The sequence below is a fragment of the Lynx rufus genome, unplaced genomic scaffold (genome assembly GCF_022079265.1).
Source record: "Lynx rufus isolate CCGP_SWC_20201006 ecotype Redwood Valley unplaced genomic scaffold, mLynRuf1.p SCAF_8, whole genome shotgun sequence".
Taxonomy (NCBI): domain Eukaryota; kingdom Metazoa; phylum Chordata; class Mammalia; order Carnivora; family Felidae; genus Lynx; species Lynx rufus.
In genome coordinates, this window is record NW_025814896.1 from 44,752,222 (window position 1) to 44,774,156 (window position 21,935).

A 21,935-nucleotide genomic window follows, 5' to 3' on the forward strand; every position below is an offset into this window, starting at 1 on the left:
ATGTTGCCCTATCTGTGAGAGAAAAGACATGTCAGAGTCATGTTGATGCCTGTCCTTTCCCCCTACCCCTCCACTGGCTTCCAGGGCCCTGCCCCTCTGGCTCAAGGCCTCTCCTTCCTGGCCCCCTTCTTGCAAGGCACTCCCTGCCTCTTCTGTCTCCAGTTCAGCAACACTGAAGCTCTTATGCTCATGGTACCCCTGTTACATCTCTGCTCCCCTTCTAGCAAAGTGAGAAATAACCACGGAAGCTGGAAGATTCTCCCAGGGAATGAATGTGAGAAATTTTAAGTTCTTTAAACAAATCAACGATGATCATACAAAGTGTGGCCTGTGTCATTATCCCCGCCCCTGAGAGGAGGAGGGGCCTGCTCTAAATGATGTCGGGGTACACTAGGAAGCCGCGTCTTCCTTGGGTCTGCTCCAGGAGCAGGGAAGTGGGTCAGCCAGACTGTGGGATGCAGAGAGGACCCCCTTCTCTTTCATAAGGAAGACAACTTGGAAGTTGTAGTTAACGTGTCTCTGGTTTCGCACTGCCCAGCAAACCAACCTTTTTGGTTTAGCAAACTATCCTCCCCGTATCCTAAATCTGTCCCTGTATCCATTTCCTTCCCCTGGTATCCTGCCTCTGCATACTTCAAGCCCTGCTCATAGTGCAAGTTCTGCTCAAGCCCTGCCTTTAGATAGTCTTTATTTCCTACCCTCCTTCAGCTCCCACCACTGTCGTCCACCTGCTAGAGATCCTGACATCGAAACTCCTGTTTAACCTTCAAGTGTAAACCATATCAGTGTATAACAGCAGCTTTCCAGTGCATTCCATCAGATTCCTTCCCTCAGAAGGCCTTCCCTCAGATGGCCTCGCCTAAGCCATCTGCACCCCAAGTCCCCAGAGCTGAGGAAGTCAAAACTCCATTTGGGCACATCTCCCGAGGGCGTCTCCATTCTGTTGAGTGACAAGTCGGGGCGGCAGGGGCAGCTTCCGTTTCCATCTAGGGAGGAAAGATTTTTCAAGGTTTTAGTCTCTTGAAAGACAACAGTGGTGTTGATTTTCTCCTATTACATGTGCTGCTGAACATCCTAATGGTGCCAGTGATTGTAACGCAAGCTACGGAAATCTCAGGCTCTTCAGAGCGGCTGCTTCTGCTCCATGGCTACAGCTTGTAGTAAGCCAGTCCATGGACTGACATGCAGTGTGGGGACAGCCACCTGCCTCTCTGCTCAGAAGCCAGCCAGGCTGTCTGCTGTCCACACACCTGGGCGATTCCTGGCCCGTGTTTTCCCTGCTTGAGGGTGCCACATCCTTAGCAGTTCCCTGGGATGTCATCCAGGGATTCACCTGCCTGCTGTAAGCCTATCTCTCTTAGAAGAACTCTAGAGCAGATACCAGGACTGAAAGCTGGTTTCCATGGTACCCAACTGTTTCTCTGAGGCCTGAAGGAAAAGAGAGGTTTTTTTTTTCTTCAAAATCACTCTTGCGTGTGTGTGTTCACATTTAGCTCGTCTGTGGAACACGTGGAAAACTTAAGGGTGAAGCCAAAGGTAGCTTTGGATGAATCACATTGGGGTCAGAGAGCAGGTCTGCTGACCAGCCGTGTGCAGCAAACCTGGGGCTCAGGTGCCACTTAGCACCACCCGTGTGTGGTCACTGGGGGTGGCCACAGTGTCTGGCACAAACACAACCAGAAAAGCACAAAGAGCTGCTTCCCCAAGCAAGGCTTGTTTTCAGAAACCTGACCAGGATAAAGGTGAGTCAGTTCCAAAGGCCACACAGCAGGACCCTCGACTGCAACACGGGATTTGAGTGGTGGTATGAGCTTGAGGGACCTGCCTGTCCCCAACTCAGAACGTGTCCTGCCTCCCCAACGTTGGCTGAAGATTCCTTTAGGAAGCCGTCTGTTTTGAGGTGCTTACCCTCCTACCAGGAAGTTTCATGGAGCCTTGAAATGTACTTGATCTGACTTCCTTCCAACCCCACTCACTGCCTTGGCAGAATGGACAGGCAGAGGGTAGGACGTGAGCACCACCTAGTGGTGAATGGGTGGGAGTGGGGGTGTGATTTCCTGTTTCAGACAGGTACCTATATAAATGATCTCGGGGGTTTTTTCTACCCTAGTAATGCCGCTGTAAGGGGCCAAGGCAGTGGTTTCGTCTTCTTTTAGCCATGGAAAGAGTGTGGAAATACAGAGGGATATTCAACATTTGCCTTAAGAAAAATAGAATAGACTAAAATAAAATAAAATATAAAATAAAATAAAACCGTTAGGAGTAACAAATCCATTCCCTGGAACCATCAGCAATGTCGAGTGGGAGAGTTGCCTGTCCTTGTCATTGTAAGTTTCCAGACAGAGCGATTCCAGCACTGAGTCAGGGTGGTCCAGTGCCATACTCTCCCACAGGAACATTCTGTGAACAGTGCCCGTGTCCTCGCTTTCAGCCCTCTCAGTGTGTGATGATCAGTGGCTCAACCTCATCCAGAGGCCACCAACAAGGCTCAGAGACATAACTCGCCGTCCGCCTCCTTTCCTGTTTCCTCGTAGGTTTTCTTAAAGGCCTAACTTTTATTTCCTTTTATCTATTTTGCTATTTTTTTTTTTTAGTCCTCTCATTTTCCCACCCAATCTTCTTAAAGAAGTTGATTAAAACCCAGACTGTGTTTGTTCATTAGCCACAGGGTAGCTAAGGGCTCCTGGCTGTCAGTGGTCAGTGATGGGATATCCCTCATCCGTTATTTGAAGTCTTCCAGGTCACCACCATTTGTCAGAATTTGTAGGGAGGCCATGGACATTTCGCTTTCCTGGCCTGCCTCCCTCAAGCACATTCCCACCCCCAACTTCCCTGGCCACAGCCACTGCCTTAACGTTGGATTCATGATGCTCCTTAATTGTGTATCTAGTTCAGAGCCCACTATTCCCTGATTCATTGTGTCCTGTGTAAATTCCATTCTCATTTTGTACAATTCAGCCTATTCTGATTTTTCCCCATTGTTATGATCACTGAGATAATCAATCACTAGAGGCATACTGATCTATGCCCCCACCTGTCCGTCACATGGCATAGAATAAGGGCTTCTTTTATATTATAGCTGCTTTTATATTATACAGTATCGCCTGCCTTCCCTGATACGCGAAAATTAAATTGGCACTTTAATAAACTCTTTACCAGTGTCTCGTGCTCTCTTAAGTGACGATGAATTGATTGCTCCAGCGTGCTACTCGAGACTGATACTGAATTAACTTCAATTAATAGAAACATTTTCCATCTTAAATCATTTGTTCTGTTCCATGATTTCTCAACAATAATTTTTTTAAGCTGGTGATTATACAAAAGGGTCTGGGAGCCTTCCAAGGGATGGATTGCATACCATCCAGCCTAGATCACGGGATGGTTTCCTTTATTTCTTTAATTCTCTTCCCATTCTGGTTTGATATTTCCATGCAAATGTCAACCTGTTGAATCCCATAACAAGAGTCACAAAGCTGCTGAAGACAACATCTTTGTCAATGTCTTGTCAGGAAGTGTGAGTACAAATAAGTGAGGACCCTTTCTTTTCCTCTTGTCTTTACGCCTTTGGGATAATTGGAGAGAGGTCTTTTCATGTGCCTTCTGAGCCATACCTGCTTGTCTGTGTCCCTCCCCTGCTCGTCTCTGCCTCTCTCTCGCAACATATGGTTATTCTGATCTCTGGGGACCGAAGCGATGCCTGTGTCATTTGTTGACTTTACCAAATCTGTGCAGTACTGACACTTTGAACCCAGATGTTTCTTCTGCCTTAGAGTCTCCAGAGGGCCACCTGCTCAGAGATGATCATACCCAGAAGCAATCGTATCTGGTGAAGGTGGAAAGTGCAAGCTATGAAGCAACGCTCAGCTTCCTGCTTGACTAAAATATAGGCGTTCCCACTTGTTTTCAACAGTGCACCGTTTGGGCACATAAAAGTGTCATGGAAAGAAGATTTAAGAGCCAGGCCCGAGTTCTAAAACAAACTCTGTGAACCCTCAAGAAAATTCCTTGTGTTCTCTGTGGCTCCGTTTCCCCATATAGAATCAAAGGGCCAAAATTATACCACTTCTTCCCCTAAAGTGAGAAGTGATTTGGAATGATATATGAGCTAGGGGTTAAATGAATTCAATTTTTGTTGTATATTCCTTTTGGATACTATCTGATCGGGGCAAAATCTCCATTTGGTTCTTGTATTTCTTCCAGCTGCCTCTGACTCCTGCTTATCTCCTTTAGCAAAAGGGCAGGCCCGTGGCCCAGGGCATGGGCAGCCCACAGTGCCCTGCTGAGACTTTCAGTCACTGTTGTCAGCACATTTATTTTTCACCCTCTGCACACTGGTGGCAAGTGAAGCTGGTTCTCTACTTCTGGTTGTGATGCAGAGTTTCCTTTGAAAGTAAATTCTTTTAGGGAAACAAACAAACAGACAGACAAAATAGGTCCACTTAAAAAAATATTGAGTACATAGAAGTCTGCATGCTTGCCTAAAAGCTTAAAGGTACTACAGAGTGCACAGGCACATGCAGACGTCTTACAGGTGGCCCACAAGTGGCTAATGCTTGCAAGCATCTGCCAGGCTTCCCCATCCCCTTCTGGATCTAAAATTCTACAGTGCGGCTTGCTCTGCATAGCAGGGGGTCATGTGTTCCTCTCTCTGCACTGTTGGACAGAAATTGCCAGGAGGGACAGGATGGTCTGCTGCTTCTCTCCTCCTCAATGTGCCCCCCCCGTCCGCCAACACCACCTCCTGCCACTAACATTAGCCACACATGAAACCAGCACAGAGGGAAGCTTATCTGCAGATTCGTCGTATTCCAGGCCAGCCCCAGCCTGATTCCCAACAAACCAGCTACATGGTTGGAAGACGTGCAGTCATAAAGCACGCGTATGCGTGCAGACATTGCATATGTGTGTATGTCTAATTGTCCTTTTTTTCTTTTTCTTTCTTTCTTTTTTTTTTTTTTTACAGTTCATTTATGACGAACAAGTTTCCTGGTAAGTACCTCTTTTTCCCCTCCAATTTCTCCTTGCTGTGTTACAGAGCCAAATATATTGAAGACCAGAGTCAGGGTTTAGGAAAGAAAGGGGGATGTCATGGCAGCTTAGAACAACTAGCATTTCTTGGGACCCATTTGACCGCAACAAAGAAACTAAATTAGCTCTGACAGAGCAGAGACCTTTTCCCTTGGGCTGGGACGGTGGCCTTCCATTGGGGATGCTAATACTTCACTGTCTTTATCAGCCAGGTTAGATGGCATGACTTAGCTGTGCCTTTCTGCAGTTAGCCATTTGCTAGGTCGTGGTTAAGATTTGACTAATCTTTTCAAATTGCGTCCAAACCACATTGGCATATTCAAATACCATGTAAATCTTAGGAAATGGAGATGGAGTCACTTCCATTATCCTTAACCCACTAAAGTTCTGCCTGACATTCAAGATGATCTTAGGCCGATGAAAAATCAGTGATTTTTTTTTGATGGATATAAAACTTAAACCAAATTAAATATATGGGAACATGTGCATTTGGGCCAACTATCCAAATCCCCATTTTTCAGGTGGGTTCTAAACAAGTCAAATATGTTTGGAATAGAAATAGAAATTGGGTATGTTGTGCATTCCTGTTATGTTTTTCAAACATTTGATCTGTAGATACAGAGAAATGTGAAATAGCATTTTAGGGATAGATAAGTGTGGCACTGTAGGAAGGTAGGTAAACAATTTCCTTGATACTATTTTTTTAAGTTTATTAGTATTTGAGACAGACAGACAGAGAGAGAGAGAGACAGAATCCAAAGCAGGCTCCAGGCTCTGAGCTGTCAGCACAGAGCCCGATGCGGGGCTCAAACTCATGAATCACGAGATCATGACCTGAGCCAAAGTCAGATGCTTAACTGACTGAGCCACCCAGGCACCCCTCATGATATTATTTAAAGCTAAGAATGAGCCTTCAGCAAAATGAGCCTTCAACTGGCCCTTTGTCAGAGTGACATTTCTTTGTCTTAGGCTATCTCTGATATTCAGAATTTGGGCGTTGCAGATGAACTTGTCTCATTGATGGTAAATGTTATTCATCAGGCCAGGGTCTTAAGTATACTTTTGCCAACTCTCCCTCTCATCTGTTCAGGAGGGGCGAGGAAAAGACATCTAGGAAAACTTGTTTTAAGACACGTAATCTTTATATCAACCCATAAAAAATAAGGAGGTCTTCTTTGGGAAACTGTGATGAGCAGGCTAACTGGGATTAAGATGTCTCAGGTCAGAGGTCAGAAGCCAGGGAGAACCGCCTCATGGGATCCACCTGGATGTAGTGGCCAAGTAGAGTGGTGACCTCTTCCCCCCATGTCCTTAAGTGCAGAACAAGAAAACTTGCAAAAATATTCTCAAACTGATGGCACATTTAGCATGACCACCACTTTGCCTTAGCAAACAGTAGGTGCTTAAGAGTTGCTCAGTGTTGCTGCTCTTAGCTAACAATGCTTCTATACAGACAAGTTATGATCACAGTTGATCTCAGCAATTTTTCTGCTGTTTTGTGTTTGTGTGTGTGTGTGTGTGTGTGTGTGTGTTCTGTCTGTGCAGAAACCTTAAGAAAGGATATCCATGGGTGGTTTACTGTTGGTTTTTCTTAAGTAGAGCTCTCTTTCTACACCTGCCTGGTTTTGCTGGCAAAGGCAGGCTTTGTGACCAGCCAGTTTCGGTCCTTATCCTCAGAATGTCTTCTAGGATACGGGTACCTGGGTGGCTCAGTCAGTTAAGCATTCAACTCTTGATTTCCATTTAGGTCATGATCTCGTGATTTGTGAGTTCGAGCCCCGTGTTGGGCTCTGCATGGACAGCACGAAGCCTGCTTGGGATTCTCTATCTCTCCCTCTTTCTCTGCCCCTCCCCTCAAAAATAAATAAACACTTTTTTAAAGTGTCTTTTAGGATATTTCAGGTGGTATGGAGCAAGAAAGGGAGAGATCATTTCCTCTGCATTCAAAGGTCAAATCTCCTACAGATGTTAGGAGGTTAGAACCCTGGGCCTGCTCCAAAGAGCCAGATTCTGAGGTCCTCAGATCCCCAGCTTCAGCACCAATGCTCCCACATGAGTAAAGAGATAGGAAGGCCATGGATGAATGAGGTGCAAATTTCCCAGCATGCTTTGTTCCAGCCGGGGCTGGGTTAGAATCATAACTCGTGCACAGGAGTAGTTGCAGGGAAGAACAAGGAAGCTCATGGCATCAGAGCATCATTCCCAGACTGCCGCCTGTTACATAATGACTGCTATTATGTGGATGGGCTGACAGAGGACATTTTTCATACGAGTGAGGCTGAGAAATTGAAGTCTACACCACGGACCCGTAACTGCTTCTAGACTTCCAGGGATCTCAGCTCCTGGTTTAAATATAAAGTATATTGAACTTTAAGGTGTTTTTTCACCATCCACCAGAATACTGGGTATTTTTCATACCCAGCCAAACACAAGCATTGGCTTTGCTGAAAAGGTGTGTCTAGGAGCTGATTTCTGATTTCTCAATTAATGCCGGCTGCTTCAACCTGTACAAATTAGACCACAATAATATTTCAGTATTACTAAATGATAAATTCCATTCCTTGTTGTAGAACATTCCATCATGTCCTAGCGATTTCAAGGGAGGTAACCAATTCATCCCAAATCCTCAAAAGGAAACTCATTTCAGTTGTGTTTATTTTGAAACAAGAGTACCCTTTTGTTAAATTTTTCTTAACGTTTATTCATTTTTGAGAGATGAGAGAGACAGAGCATGAGCAGGGGAGGGGCAGAGAGAGAGGGAGACATAGAATCCGAAGCAGGCTCCAGGCTCTGAGCTATCAGCACAGAACCTGATGCGGGGGTCAGAGCCATGAACCATGAGATCATGACCTGAGCTGAAGTCGGACGCTTAACCGACTGAGCCACTCAGGCTCCCTGAAACAAGAGTACTCTTTATGAGCCTTGTCAAATACAAATACACAAAGGCAAGGCTTCCCTGTTGTACACGGCTTTCCCACTCCTGGATCAGTGTCTGCAGCAGGTCACAATCAGACAAGAAGTAGCAAGCAGAAGGTTTTTAGTAGCAGAAAGCCAGCTAAAGCGTGTTGAAGAAATAGTGATTTATTTTTCTTGCATAACAAGCGCCCCAGATGGTGGTGGTCCAAGATGGCTCCGCATTTCTCTCGGCCTTTCCTAATGGTCAAGAAGGCTATTGCAGTTCCGGGCATCAGGTCGGACTGACAACAAGAAGGAGGAAGAAGGAAGACTCTTTTCCACCTTACATCTCTTCGGTCCCAACTGGGTCTACCTTGACCAACAAGTGGCCAGGCAGGATAGAATTACAACTCTAGACTAATCATTATTACTTCTTAAAATGTTTTATTTATTTATTTTTGAGAGAGAGAGACGCATGCACATGCCTGCGGGAGAGACTCCAAGCTGTCAGCACAGAGCCCAACTCGGGGCTCAATCTCACAAGAACCAAACCATGAGATCATGACCTGAACCAAAATCAAGAGTCAGACGCTTAATCAACTGAGCCACCCAGGCTCCCCTAGACCAATCATTATTTATCCTGGAGGTAGGACCACCCTCCTTCAGATCCAGTAGTCCCCACTTGCTGTCTCAACTCGTAGGGTTCTATAGTTCTGTTAGCAAGCCAGAGGCAGGGTGCTCTTCATATGTTTGGTGCTTCTCAGAGAACTACCCCTAAAGATTACAGTTAAAATAGAAAGTATCAGAGATCCACCAGTTAAGATGCATTGTATCAACCTGAATCCATAATGACAGCTCAGTGAGGCCCACAATATTGCCAGAAGGAATTTGGAATATGTCTTCAGTGAGTCTGAAGTCCTGATAAGAAAGCAAAAGGATTCAGGTTGATATTCTTGTTTCTTCTTTGAACCTCAAGCTGTAACTTTGGGAGAGAAAGGAGAGCCAGGGGACATGACTTGGAGCATATCTATATGTGGAGCATTTGGGACCAGCATTCTCTGTTCTGGACCATAAGAAAGCAGGGCCTCACCCTCTGGGTGAGAATACGGAGTAACGGGGAATAACCCTCCCAATACAGGAAAGAATGATCTTTGGCAGGAGAACCAGGGGCCAGTTGAAGGCGGTTCAAATTGGAAGTTTGTGGGAAAGGAAGAAACAAACCGAGATCATGCCACAAGACCAGGTCCTCAGAGGACAGTGGATAGGCTGCAGTCAGGAGAGGCAGATGGAGAAGTGTCCCCAGGGGGAAGCCGGGAGACAAGAGCCTTGTGACCTTAGAGGTCTGCATGTGGACTCTGTCCAATTCCACAACTGTTTCCTAAACGCCTCCTGAATGCCAGGTTCTGTTCCAGAACCAGACATTGAACACAAAACCAAACTCAGCCCTGACCTGGAGGCTCTCTTGGGCTAGACAGAACTTGGGCTAGATAGAACTTGGGCTAGACAGAACTTGGGCTAGAGAGAAGGGAGACAGTTGACATGTCATCACAGGGTCATTGGAGATAGGGGGCAAGGGCAGGAGGTGGGGAGCCTTGGGACTCTGAAAAGCATTAAACTAGAATGCATTAAACTGGAATGAACTCTTCATCAGGCCCCAAAGCAGAGAGGACAGCAGATGGATGTCATAGAGGCCTTAGAGAGCCTGGTGTATTTCATATGGAGGAGGCACTGGGTGAGCCCTGAGTCTGGACACTGACCAACCCAAGCTGAAATGTCAGCAGGAGCAGAGAACCCCCATCTCACAAGCATCCCTGATACATAACAGAAGAGAACTTGACTTGAACACTGCAATGGAAGGGCTTGTTTTGAGTAGGGGAAAAAAAAAAAGGCCTAAAGGAATTAGAGTATAAATATACCTGTTTACAAAGCATTGGACTTCATTCAGCCTAGCTGAAATATTTCGTTGACATGGGTCTGTTTTCTGGTGACCCTCACCGAGTCTATTAAAATGCATCCAAGCTGTTATACGGCATCCCTTCTGATCTCAGGTATCTCCTCCTTCAAAATGAAGGCTGTGAATAAAATCTTATTCTTCCCAATTAACTTTATGCCACATAATACACTGGTTTTAATGAGGTAAGAACCATGTTCAGGAGGTGTTTTACAACTGAAAGTGGGTTTTAAAGGAAGTCTCGCCCTGCACAGATGAGCTGAGGACTGCTGTGTGCTGAGAAGAGAATAGTGGGCAGCCGGGGAGGGAAGGGGTATGTGCTTGGGGGAGTCAGCTGTCAGGGGGTCGGCTCTAAGTCTCTGGAAGATGAAAAACCAGATAACTGAGGTGGGGGTCAGATGTGAGGAGTGGTATGAAGTGACTGCCAGAAACAGGCATTACATATAAATAGGTAATGAATAAATAAATCAACATGGAAATCACAGACTGGTCACCTGTTAAGCAAACATCCACAAGGTCATGTGATAGAAAGCAAAGGAGGCGTAGACAGGAAGACTTGTTGGAGGAGGTGGCATTTCAGCTGGCATTTGCAGGATCAAAGGGGCCAGCCAAGGAATAAAGGGAAAAGTATTCCTGGCATAAGGAACAGGAAGTGCAAAGGCTCTGGAGAGAAGGAAAGAACTTGGCGTGTGCAAATGAAGGGAGACCAGTGTGATGGAACACAGACACAGTGTGATGGGGCACAAACAATTTAAAAAGCAAAAGAACCGGTTTTGCGGGGTGGGAATGGGGAGGCAGCTTTTGTTTTTTTCTTCTTAACTTTGTTGGGAAGAAGTTGAAGAGCTTTAAACAGAAGAACGACATGACCCAGGAGCCTCGCAGAAACCAGTTCAGAGGCTGAAGTTAAGGTGGACTAGCAAGTAGCAGCAGGGTGGACGGAATCCAACAATTCAGGAAATATTTGGGATGTAGGGTTGTGATGGATGTGAGGCAAAGGTAATGGAGGGCTCCAGACTGATTTCCAGACTTGGAGCTTGACTGGGCAGGGAGAGGTACAGTTGGCTGAGATGGCAAGGTCTGGGGAAGCACAAAGCCAGGAAGCAGGAATTAAGAATTCTGTTCCGACGTGCATTGAGACACCACATGGGACATACATCGACAGTGATATATGAGCACAGCCCCAGGAAGAGGAGTGGAGTGGGTGTGTGGGCTGGTGTTTACATCAGGAGGACCAGATGACATCACCTAGGGAGATCCTGTAGGTAAAAAGAGAAGAGGGCCCCCTATTTAGAGGTTCAGCTGGGGAAGTGGAGGAGGCAGAGGGAAGGAGAAGTTCAGGGGACAGGAGGAAAACCAGGAGCGTGGCCTCTCGGAAGTCAGAAGAGAGTGCTGTATGCAGGAGGGCAAGAGCCCAGCCTTCAGATGCTGCAGGGAAATTGAACAGGATGACAGAGAACCATCCCTGGAGTCATGCACATGGAGGTCGCTGGTGCTGTGGACAAGTGTTTCAACAGATGGATGAATGTGGACATTAGAGGGATTTGCCAAGGGAAAGTGCAGTGCTGCAGTAAAGTGTATGCATTCTTTAAGATGGTTTACTAAGAGTGAAGCCCAGAAATGTGGCAGAAGATGGAGAGGTGTAGACCCCTTGATTTCTTCTCTTACTAGCATCAAAAGCACTTTCTATACCACATACACACACGTTTGCGTTATCATCCTGAACCAAAGCATGGGAGCCCACCCTGTGGATATACGTGTCCTAACATGTGTACCCAGGCTCCCATCTTGTAACTGTCTTGCTTCTTACCTGCATTGCGTGTTTATAAACACCACGGCAACAAAGACCCTTATGTGTGCATCCTTTTTACACTTGACCACATATTTCCTGAGGGTCAATTTTTTTAAAGTTTTTGTTTATTTATTATAAGAGAGACAGCACGAGTGAGGGAGGGGCAGAGAGAGAATCCCAAGCAGACTCCATGTTGCCAGCACAGAGCCCAGTGCAGGGCTCAATCTCATGAAACTGTGAGATCATGACCTGAGCTGAAACCAAGAGTTGTATGCTTAACCTCCTATGCCAGCAAGGCACCCCTGAAGGTCAATTTTTAGACATGGAGCTTGAAAAGAAAAACTGGAAAGAAAGGCATGACCTAGGGGCGCCTGGGTGGCGCAGTCGGTTAAGCGTCCGACTTCAGCCAGGTCACGATCTCGCGCTCCGTGAGTTCGAGCCCCGCGTCAGGCTCTGGGCTGATGGCTCAGAGCCTGGAGCCTGTTTCTGATTCTGTGTCTCCCTCTCTCTCTGCCCCTCCCCCGTTCATGCTCTGTCTCTCTCTGTCCCAAAAATAAATAAACGTTGAAAAAAAAAAATTTAAAAAAAAAAAAAAAAAAAAAGGCATGACCTAGAATTTCTTCATAGACCATTCTCCAGTAACCTCTTCTTGAAAACAGAATTCCTCCCTCAATTCTACAGCTAAAGGGGAACCTAGAAATCAAATTCCCTAGTTTTTTAATGGAAAGTTACTAAAATGAAGAAAATAGGAGTATTCAAATTATCGGTCGCTCAAGGTACATTCCAGTAGGTTTCATTATTTTTTTCTTTCTTTCTCTTGACCATTTTCCACTTGTCCATTCTTATCCTTCCTGCTGACATCTTCCCTGCCTAGGTTTTTTCTCTTTCCCTTTTCCTGCCCCCTATCCCTCCTTCTCCCTCTCTTCCCCCTCCCTCTATCTTTTCCCTCTCCCTCTCTCCCCCCTTCTCTTTCTCCCTCCCCCTGTCTCTTCCTTCTCCCACTATATCTCCCCCAGTCTCCCTCTCTCTCTCTCCCCTCCCTCTCCCCCATCCCATCTCTCTCTCTGTCTCTGTTTGCCTTACTCCTCTGTATCCAGCAATTCCTCTGTCACCCCCTATCAATTCCTTTAGTTTGCTCTTTGTAAATATGTCTGAATAGTTTTAGTGAATGATTAAGCTGTGCACAGATTTATAAATACAGGCCTATATTCAGCAATATTATGGTAGACTTGCTGCTCTCACAGAACTCTTCTGGGTGAGTGAATGACAGGGGAAGAAGCATTTTCCTTTTTTTTTTTTTTCTTTTTTTTTTTAATTTTTTTTTTCAACGTTTATTTATTTTTGGGACAAAGAGAGACAGAACATGAACGGGGGAGGGGCAGAGAGAGGGAGACACAGAATCGGAAAGAGGCTCCAGGCTCTGAGCCATCAGCCCAGAGCCCGACGCGGGGCTCGAACTCACGGACCGTGAGATCGTGACCTGGCTGAAGTCGGACGCTTAACCGACTGCGCCACCCAGGTGCCCCAGCATTTTCCTTTTAGGTAGAGAAGGAAAAGAAAGTGAATTGAAAGCTGTATGCAATGGAGAAATGTCTACAGACCAGGAAATATTTGTAGCCAGTCCACACATTCACTTTATCCTTGCCCTGCTCACCTGGTTTAACTGCCATTGACATCACATGGATTTTCAGAGACAGGCTGGTGTGTTGTCACCTGTGGTGACTTCCTTTAACAAGCCATTCTTGGTTTTACACAGGTGGGAGTCTTTAGTCCTTGTGCTGATGTATCTTGTCTACATTGTCATCATGAAGTAAGTAAAATGTCTTCTTGGTTTTCTTTTCCAAAACTGTTTCCCACATTTAGCATTATGGGATAATGCGGAAAGGGAAACGGAGGGGAGGGCAGTTAGCTGGCCAGCTTTCAATGCAGTCTGTCACAAACTCATTGGTCCCCTCAGCAACCTGCTGTGAATCACTGAAGTTTTGATTAGTAGCAATAGCAAAGATTCTTCCAACCCACATGTGATGACGGAATCAAAGCTTTTAGTGTTTAACTTGAGAGATCTGACAAACCCTTGCACCCTCTTTAAGACCCGGCAACCTAGCTTTTGGCTCTTTGGGATGCTTTAAACTCCCTTTCATAACAAGAAAGGAGGTAAAACTCACTATGTTATGCTTCTATATAGGGTGATGAAGATGGGACCAGAGCTAATTAAGAGATGAGTAAAACCATGGATCAAAAATCTACAGACCTCCATTATTCATATTGTATTAGTCATCTATTGCTGGGTAATAAATGACCCCAAAATGTAGTGGCTTAAAACTAGAAGGATGTGTTATCTGATTACAACTTCTGAGTTAGGTGTCCAGGAGCACTTAACTTGGGAGTTCTAGATCAGGGTTTTCCTTGAGATTGCAGTTAAGAGGTTGGCTGGGGTGGCCATCACCTACTTAACTGGGAATGCAAAATGGCGCACTTGCAGTGTTGGCGAGCTGATACTGTCTGTTGGCTAGAGTCCTCAGTTTCTCAACACATAGGCCTCTCCTTGGGGTTGGTTGAGTGTCTCCACAACAAGGGAACAGGTGAGTCAAGAGAGAGAGCTAGAAGGGCCCCAGTGCCTTTTATAATCTGGTCTCACTAGTCATACACTGTCACTTCTGCCATATTCTATTTATTAGAAGTAAGTCTAGCCCACACTCAAGGGATCCGCTTCACCTTTTAAAAGGAGGAGCGTCAAAGAATTTGCAGATGTATTTTAAAACCACCACTTCATATGTTCTTTTTCCCCTGGAGTTTGGGTGGCTTACTCTTTGTATCAAGAATTAAATTGCTGGTGTTTCCCTTACTCTAAGGTAAAGCTGTGAACCTGCTGGTTCATCTTTTTGCCAAGTACCATTGAGATGAGGAGTTTATAAATAATGCAGAGACACTTCATGCTGCAGCTGCTGGACCCCCTGGGAACTGTTTCTTTCATTCTAAATTAACCCATACTTCCCCCAGCATATGTGGCTACTTCTCAGGGGGCATGAAAGTAGAACACGTTCAGAAATTTCCAGTTTGGACACATCAGGTAGCAGTCTAGAATTTGACATGTCAAGTTGTCTTTCCTGTTGAGGTCTGACAAAAATTAATTCTGGCCACTAGTGTCTGAGAGATGTGTTTGGAGAAATCAGTCTGGCCATTGGCAAACGTCACATTAAGAGTAAAGGTAGGAACAGGCTTAGCTGATGTTCAGTGTGGGCTGTAAGCGATCTGCTGTCAGTCCACTCAATATGGCGTCCAGCCTTCACCTCTGGAGCTGTCCTGATACCCGGGTCTTGTTACTAGAAGAGCATATTTCTAGTGTATCCTGGTATGGAGTTACCATGGGGTAACTGACAAAGAATCAGGTGCTTTTACGACTCATCACCTTCCATTTAAAAATACCGATTAAATGGGCTCCCCCCAAAACCAGAGTTGGCCCACAGGCCTTCCAGAGTTTCTAGACCTCAGAAGAAAAGTCTTTGAAAGCATCTTGCTCCTCTTTCTCTTAAATAGCAAAACCATTAGGGAATCAGGGACACTATGAGGAGGCCTCAATAATGCACACATCTTCTTCAGTGTTTTTTAAATTGGTTATTTCACTCCCTTTTTTTTTTTTAACTTTTTGAGGCTCTAAGTTCGAGTTCCCAAAGAGTCAAGCGTCCTTTTCTTCCCCTTTGAAAAGGTGAATCAGTCAGTTATTCCAGAAGAATTGACTGAGTTACTACTCTGTGCCCAACATTGATCTTGGGTTTTGAATCTGAATTTAGATGACAGTTTGTCCCATTGTGCATTCACTAGGGGCTTCACAGAATAAGGAAGGCTCACAGCAGAGCAGGTCTAAAGGGAAGGAAGGTTGAGGAATTTTGCTAGCATGCATAGTGTGACCACTGCACCCCTCTACTGAACCATCGTAAAGCCCATGAGTTGCTGGCAGGGCTTGTGTACATTAAGATAACACTGTGAACAATTTCTCTCCTCGCCCCCAAACTATGCCCAATGTGAAAGCTAATGAGGTGTGTTTCTGCTGATGCCTCAACTTTACCAACCTTCCAGCTGCTCAAACCAGCAGGATGCAAATAAAATGGGGAATGGCAGCTACTGTGCTCACAGAATTTTCTGCATAAATTCTGGTCCCAAGTTCTAAATTGAAATCTCTGCTCTTTAGCTATCCCCATCCGCAATCAGAGGCTTTAATCATTGGGTTTTATAAAATCTGATTTATAAAATTGCACGCTCCACAATAAAATAGCTTCAGGGTGCAGGCACAAAATTTAAAACATTCAATTAAAAATATAAAACTGAGTAGCATCAGTTAAAAACAGCATATATTAGAGTTGTCAGCTGCCTCCTGGGTGGATGACTTTAAAAATTCTGTGTGAAGGTCAAAAAGCAATTTTAGTTTGGCCAAGTAGACAAAGATCTTAAGGGAGCATGAGACATACTTGGCCTTAGTGAGGACTGATTTCTGTATATCTGGGTTCCTTCTTGGGATTTGGCCCCCAGGTGAGGCAGTGTAGTTTGGTGGTTGAGAACAAGGGTGTCACATTCAGCTCTGTCTGGTCACAGCAGTAAGACCTCGGCCAAGTCATTCAGCCATCTTGAATCTGTTTCTTCTCTTCCAAAACAGGATTCATAATGCCTCCTACCACAAAGGTTGTTTGTAAGGATGAAATGTGACAGCATAGTTAAGTTATTAACCGATATCTGGTTTCAAGAAAGCTCTCGTAACAATACTACATGTAGTGTTATTACCTTGTTATCCAAATCCAAATAAATGTGTAACATACAGTTGCACTGCAAGTTGGTATATCTATGGATTCTGAGTCAAGATGACAGAAATACTGCCTCTCCCCCATAGCTCTATCAGTAGGACAAGATATTCTTCTTGAGTTTATAAAGTGGGAAGACCTTTTCATTAAGAAGAATTTGAATATTTACAAAAGCCAACAGAATAGTATAACAAACTCCCCATGCTCATCACCAGCCCTGATGGCCAGCAGCCCACACCCCTATCCACTTCCTTCCCTCCACATGATTTGAAGCCCCAGACAGCATACCAGTTCATCTATAAAAATTTCAGTACACATCTCTAAAAGGACTCACTTTTCACACAACCACCGTGTCATTATCAGACCCGAAAGTGTGTGCTACTTCTTTAGTGTATTTAATACCAAATCTGTGTTCAAACTTTTAATGATCTCATGAATGTTATTTCTTACATTTTTCTTTTAATCTCATAAATCTTTTTAAAATCAGAATCCAAATAAATGTCACTTGTTATAATTGGTTGTTTCAACTTAAAAAATTTTTTTTGATGTTTATTTTTTTTTTTGAGAGAGAGAGAGAAAGAGAAAGAGAGAGAGAAATAGAGTATGCACAGGGGAGGGGCAGAGAGAGAGGGAGACACAGAATCTGAAGCAGGCTCCAGGCTCCGAGCTGTCAGCACAGAGCCAGACACAAGGCTCGAATTCACAGATCGTGAGATCATGACCTGAGGTGAAGTCGGCCGCCCAATCAACTGAGCCACCCACGTGCCCCTTTTTTTCTTTTTAATTTTTTTTAATGTTCATTTATTAGAGACAGAGAGAGACAGAGCATAAGCATGGGAGGGGCAGAGAGAGGGGGAGACACAGAATCTGAAGCAGGCTCCAGGCTCTGAGCTGTCAGCACAGAGCCTGATGCGGGGCTCAAACTCACAAACCACAAGATCATGACCTGAGCCCAAATCAAGTGCTTAACCAACTGAGCCACCCAGGTGCCCCGAGTTGCTCCAACTTTTAATCTACAAATCCCCCATCTGTTTTTTTTTTTCCTTGCAATTTATTCTTCGACAAAGTTGGATTATTAGCTACATAGTCTCCCGTAGTTTGGAAGTTGTTGGTTACATCCGGGGCTATGGTGCATCCTGTTCTTCTGACCTCTGTGTTTCCTATATGCCAGCCATCAATCCAGTTCAAGGTAGACTGTGTCCCAAGTGGTGGTGAATTCTGCCATCAACAGGCACATTGATGTCTCCTGTCTGTGGTTTTGGCAGCCACTGATGCTCAGGATCTGGCTCCATCATTTCTTTAGGTTTGCAAAATAGTGATGTTCTGGTTCTGTTCTCCACCTCTTATAAAGAGTGCTCTAGGATTGGCCTGCCCGGTTCCCTTTTCACAGAAACCACCATTACCTTTGACTAGTTTTATGTTCTCTCCCTCACACAATGGAGGGTGAACCGCAACTCCCAGGGAGTACAGGAAGGGGCTGTCCAGCCACAGAGGGTCCCTCCATCTATTCCACGATAGCTCTCATATCCCAGTGGGCCCAGCCACCCAGTGCTGCTCTGACTGAAGCATAGGTTCAGTGAAGAGTACTCCACAGAGCCTCCTGTCTGCAGCAGCAAAAAGGGCGTGGAAGAGAAGCTTGTGTGAGGAAATACAGCTTGAGTGGCCTGCCAGCTGGCAATTTAGAGTTGCCATGCCTGGCTGCAGTTCCTCTGGGAGGCCAGAGATCAAGCTGGAGAGACACCTCAGTGGGTTGTCCCATGGTCAATAAGCCACCAAGGCCTTTAGGTCTTCGAGCGGGGCAAAAAGCAGCAGTGGCCTACAACACCCTGGGAACAATGCCCCCTCCCTTTCCCCAAGAGTTTTCTAGGATTCCTCTTTGGTAAGGGGGGTGAGGTCTTCTAATACTAAAGATAAAGGGACCAGAACATTTACCTGCCAAAAACGTGCTAGGAATTTGAATAAGCTTCTTCCTTTTTTAACACACATGTAAGATGAACTGCACAATGTTTTCACTCAGTCATTCTAAGGATCATAGCCCAGAATTTTTTCTATGAAGCCAGCAGCCCATCAGACCTGGAATTATAGCACAGCATTAAATTTTTTTTTTATGTTTATTTATTTTTGAGGGGGGGGGACAGAGAGTGAGCGGGGGAGGGGAAGTGAGAGAGGGAGACACAGAATCCGAAGCGGGCTCCAGGCTCTGAGCTGTCAGCACAGAGCCTAAGGCGGGGCTCAAACTCACAAACCATGAGATTATGACCTGAGCCAAAATCGGATGCTTAACCGACTGAGCCACCCAGGCCCCCTAATACAGCATTAACAAGAGATTCACAGGATCCCAACCTGTGATTTTAGAAAACCAAACACAGACAGAGACCTAGAGTGCCAGCCAGCCTGTGACACACTGGGTAGCAGCGTGGATGTGACACCTGCTCCTTCCTCCTTCCCCCCACTGAGCAGGTCCCTGCAGCAGTGGGTCCTGGAGACACGGCCAAAAGAAGGTAGACCTTGCCCATCCCACTGAGCCTCATGGCGACCCTTCCACACACAGACTGCAAGCAGGGGACCTCAATCCTGGGGTGCCTCCATTGACCTTGAAGAGGCTGCAAAGAAAGCAGTGGGTCTCTATTTATTTATGTAATGTTGGTTTTATTTTCATTTACCATAGATCCTTAAATTGGAAAATAGGACAGGGTGCATTTTCTGCAGGGAAAACGGGAGGACAAAATAATAACAATGACAATAACACACCTAGACTGGGAGCTGCGCACAACACTGGATGGGGGATGGGAAATGGGGCAGCAGCAAACGCTGACAGACTCCTTCTGCTCATTACTTTGTTCAGATATAACGCTTGCATCCATCAGTGCTTCGAAAGGAGAACGAAAGGTACTGGAAACATGGTCAACGGCTTAGCCAACAATGCAGAAATCGATGACAGCAGCAATTGTGACGCAACTGTGGTGCTACTCAAGAAAGGTAACCGCGTGGAGCCTGGGTCCAAGGAAGGAGCGCTGGGAGGCTGCCTGGGGCACCATGGCTGGGTTGGCCGGATGCTGCCTGTCCCAGAGCAGACCAAAGGAGAGAAGGGTCTGGTCCCCCCACCACCACCCCCCCCCCCCGCCTCCCTTTGGCTACATCCTGGGGCAGTCATACCTGGTGATGAGCTGCCTGGGAAGGTTTCCTGAAGTTCTTGAGCAAAACATTTGCTGGGAGTGACAAGGGGGAGGGAGAATTAGGACAGGACCATATAGGAGAGAAGACTGGGGAGAGAGGGTGGTTTGAGGTATTGACTGTCACAATTTGGCTGTATAACCATGAAGCAAGTGGGCCTCAATTTTCTCTTCTCCCAAACGGGGATAACCTTTTATCGAGTAGAGGAGATAAAATATGTAAAATATTCCATTTGCGATAATTGTTGTTAGTGTATTACTATATCCAAATTCACTTTCAGTCCACATTACCTCAGTTTCCAAGCTGAAAATGACATGGTAAATTACTCCCTCCCCTTTTTTTTACAAAGTAATTCTTGTAGTCAATAGATTCTCATTCTCATTAAGCAGTTGATATACTAAAAGAACTAAGATAGTGCTCCCTAATAATATTCTTTCTTAGAGGAACATAGAAAATTGTCATTTACATTTGCCTTAGAATGTGTTTTGTTTTTCACTTAATTTCTTTTAACTTCCTCCAAAAATGTGTGGGTTTATTTCTGCTTGGTCCCATATGGTTGCTTTGTAGGAAAAACAAAAAAGAAATTAGAAAATCTATGTTATTTTCAAATATATGTCTGAGTTTGAAATCTGTGGGTAATTATTTGAATTTGAAAATCGATTATGTGACACACTTCTCTACTTATGTTTAACCAAAGACTTTAGAGTATTCAGTGCCATCCCACATCAGAATTTAATCTCTTCCGGAGAGTTTTTAACCATAAAAGGAATACTCTTAGGGAACCAAAAAGAGCTACCTCCTATTAGTCAGTGTTTCAAGAGATCATTTGATGGTTTAGTGGCTTGGAAAACAGGAGTGAGGACCAGGAGAGTGTACGTCCAGGTACCTGTGAGCTGTGTGCTCGGATTGCACATTCATGGAGAGGGAACTTGGGCCTTGGTGAAACTTTTTTATCAGGCCTGTCAGCAAATCTTGTGTACCAATTTGGGTCCCACTGGACCTTGGGCCTCTGTAATGTGGCCAGCTCAGCCACCTACGCCTGTTTGTCAGCCCTGCTCGTAGGCTGGGCTACAGCAGTGTTCTTGTTCCTCCACTAAGCCCTCCACTGGACATTAAAGTCAGTTCTGCAGCTTTTAACAGCTCAGAACATTGAACATTGTTGACATTTGAAAGGCAGAAAGGGTTACTAAATCTTATTGGGATCTTTCCTGTGCCCAGGGAGAAAAATCCTTTGAAGACACAAAAGAATTCTCTTAGGTTATCACTCATTCTTACTGTGCCAGTGAATGATGCTTAAATTGTTTCAAGACATTTCAAATAAGCTATATCAAAGAGCCTTATGGAAAGAAGAGTTTGACTCTTCTCTAAATTTTGCCCACTACAGCCTTCCTTGGATAGATGGCCGGGTGGTTGGATGGTTGGATGGATGCAAGGAAGGAAAAAAGGAAGGAAGGGAGGGAGGGAGGGAGGAAAGGTAGATGGGAGGATGGGCAGGTGGGTAGATGGATGGATGGATAAATGGACGATTGGGTAGATGAAGGAATGATAGAGGGGTGGATGAGAGGATGGATGGATGGATGGATGATGGATGGATGTATAAGTGAGTAGATAGGAGGGAGGGAGGAGGAGGGGAGGAAAGGGGAGAAAACGAAGGGAAAGAAGTCTAAATAAATATCTCCTTCCTGCTCCTAGCCTCAATGTTTTCTTTACTTTGTGTTTTTAATTTCCCTAGCCAATTTCCACCGCAAAGCGTCAGTGATCATGGTAGATGAGCTGCTGTCAGCCTACCCTCACCAGCTTTCTTTCTCTGAGGCTGGACTTCGAATCATGATCACCAGCCACTTCCCCCCCAAGACCCGACTCTCCATGGCCAGTCGCATGTTGATCAATGAGGTATCTGGGAAACACTGCATTAGCCACTGAGCAGGGTGGGAGACTTTGGGAAGGGGAGGACATTTCTTGTTCTGAAAACAGAAATACCAAACTCAACATTGAACACAATAATATTCCTCAGATATTTCCCAACATCTTTGCTGATGGAACCAGCTGTACATCCTATTTCTTGCTCTTCTCTCCACGTGTCCACGTGTTGAAAGATATGATCAGGCTCCCAGTCATACAGAAAAACTTTCTTATCCCCTCTACCTACCTTTTTCTTTTCATCTTTCATATGGGTTAAACCCTTTGATGTGAACTTGCACAGAAGCAGTTGCTAAATCAAGGTTGCCTAGTTACTTTAAAGTAATGTAGTCTCTGACCTGAATTCTCCTGTGTAACCCTTTCTCTGGAGTGGCAGCCATATTGA

General features: G+C 45.2%; 1 protein-coding gene across 2 annotated transcripts in view; it reads left to right on the forward strand.

The window, feature by feature from the left end:
* The window catches only part of SLC24A3 (solute carrier family 24 member 3), a 486,519-nt gene that overhangs the window by 424,132 nt on the left and 40,452 nt on the right, over positions 1-21,935 (forward strand). For both annotated transcript variants that reach the window (XM_047069242.1, XM_047069241.1), the window contains exons 8-11: positions 4,964-4,989; positions 13,420-13,473; positions 19,302-19,435; positions 21,363-21,523. In XM_047069242.1, the coding sequence (XP_046925198.1) occupies positions 4,964-4,989; positions 13,420-13,473; positions 19,302-19,435; positions 21,363-21,523 (375 nt within the window). The remainder of the gene's footprint in view (positions 1-4,963; positions 4,990-13,419; positions 13,474-19,301; positions 19,436-21,362; positions 21,524-21,935) is intronic.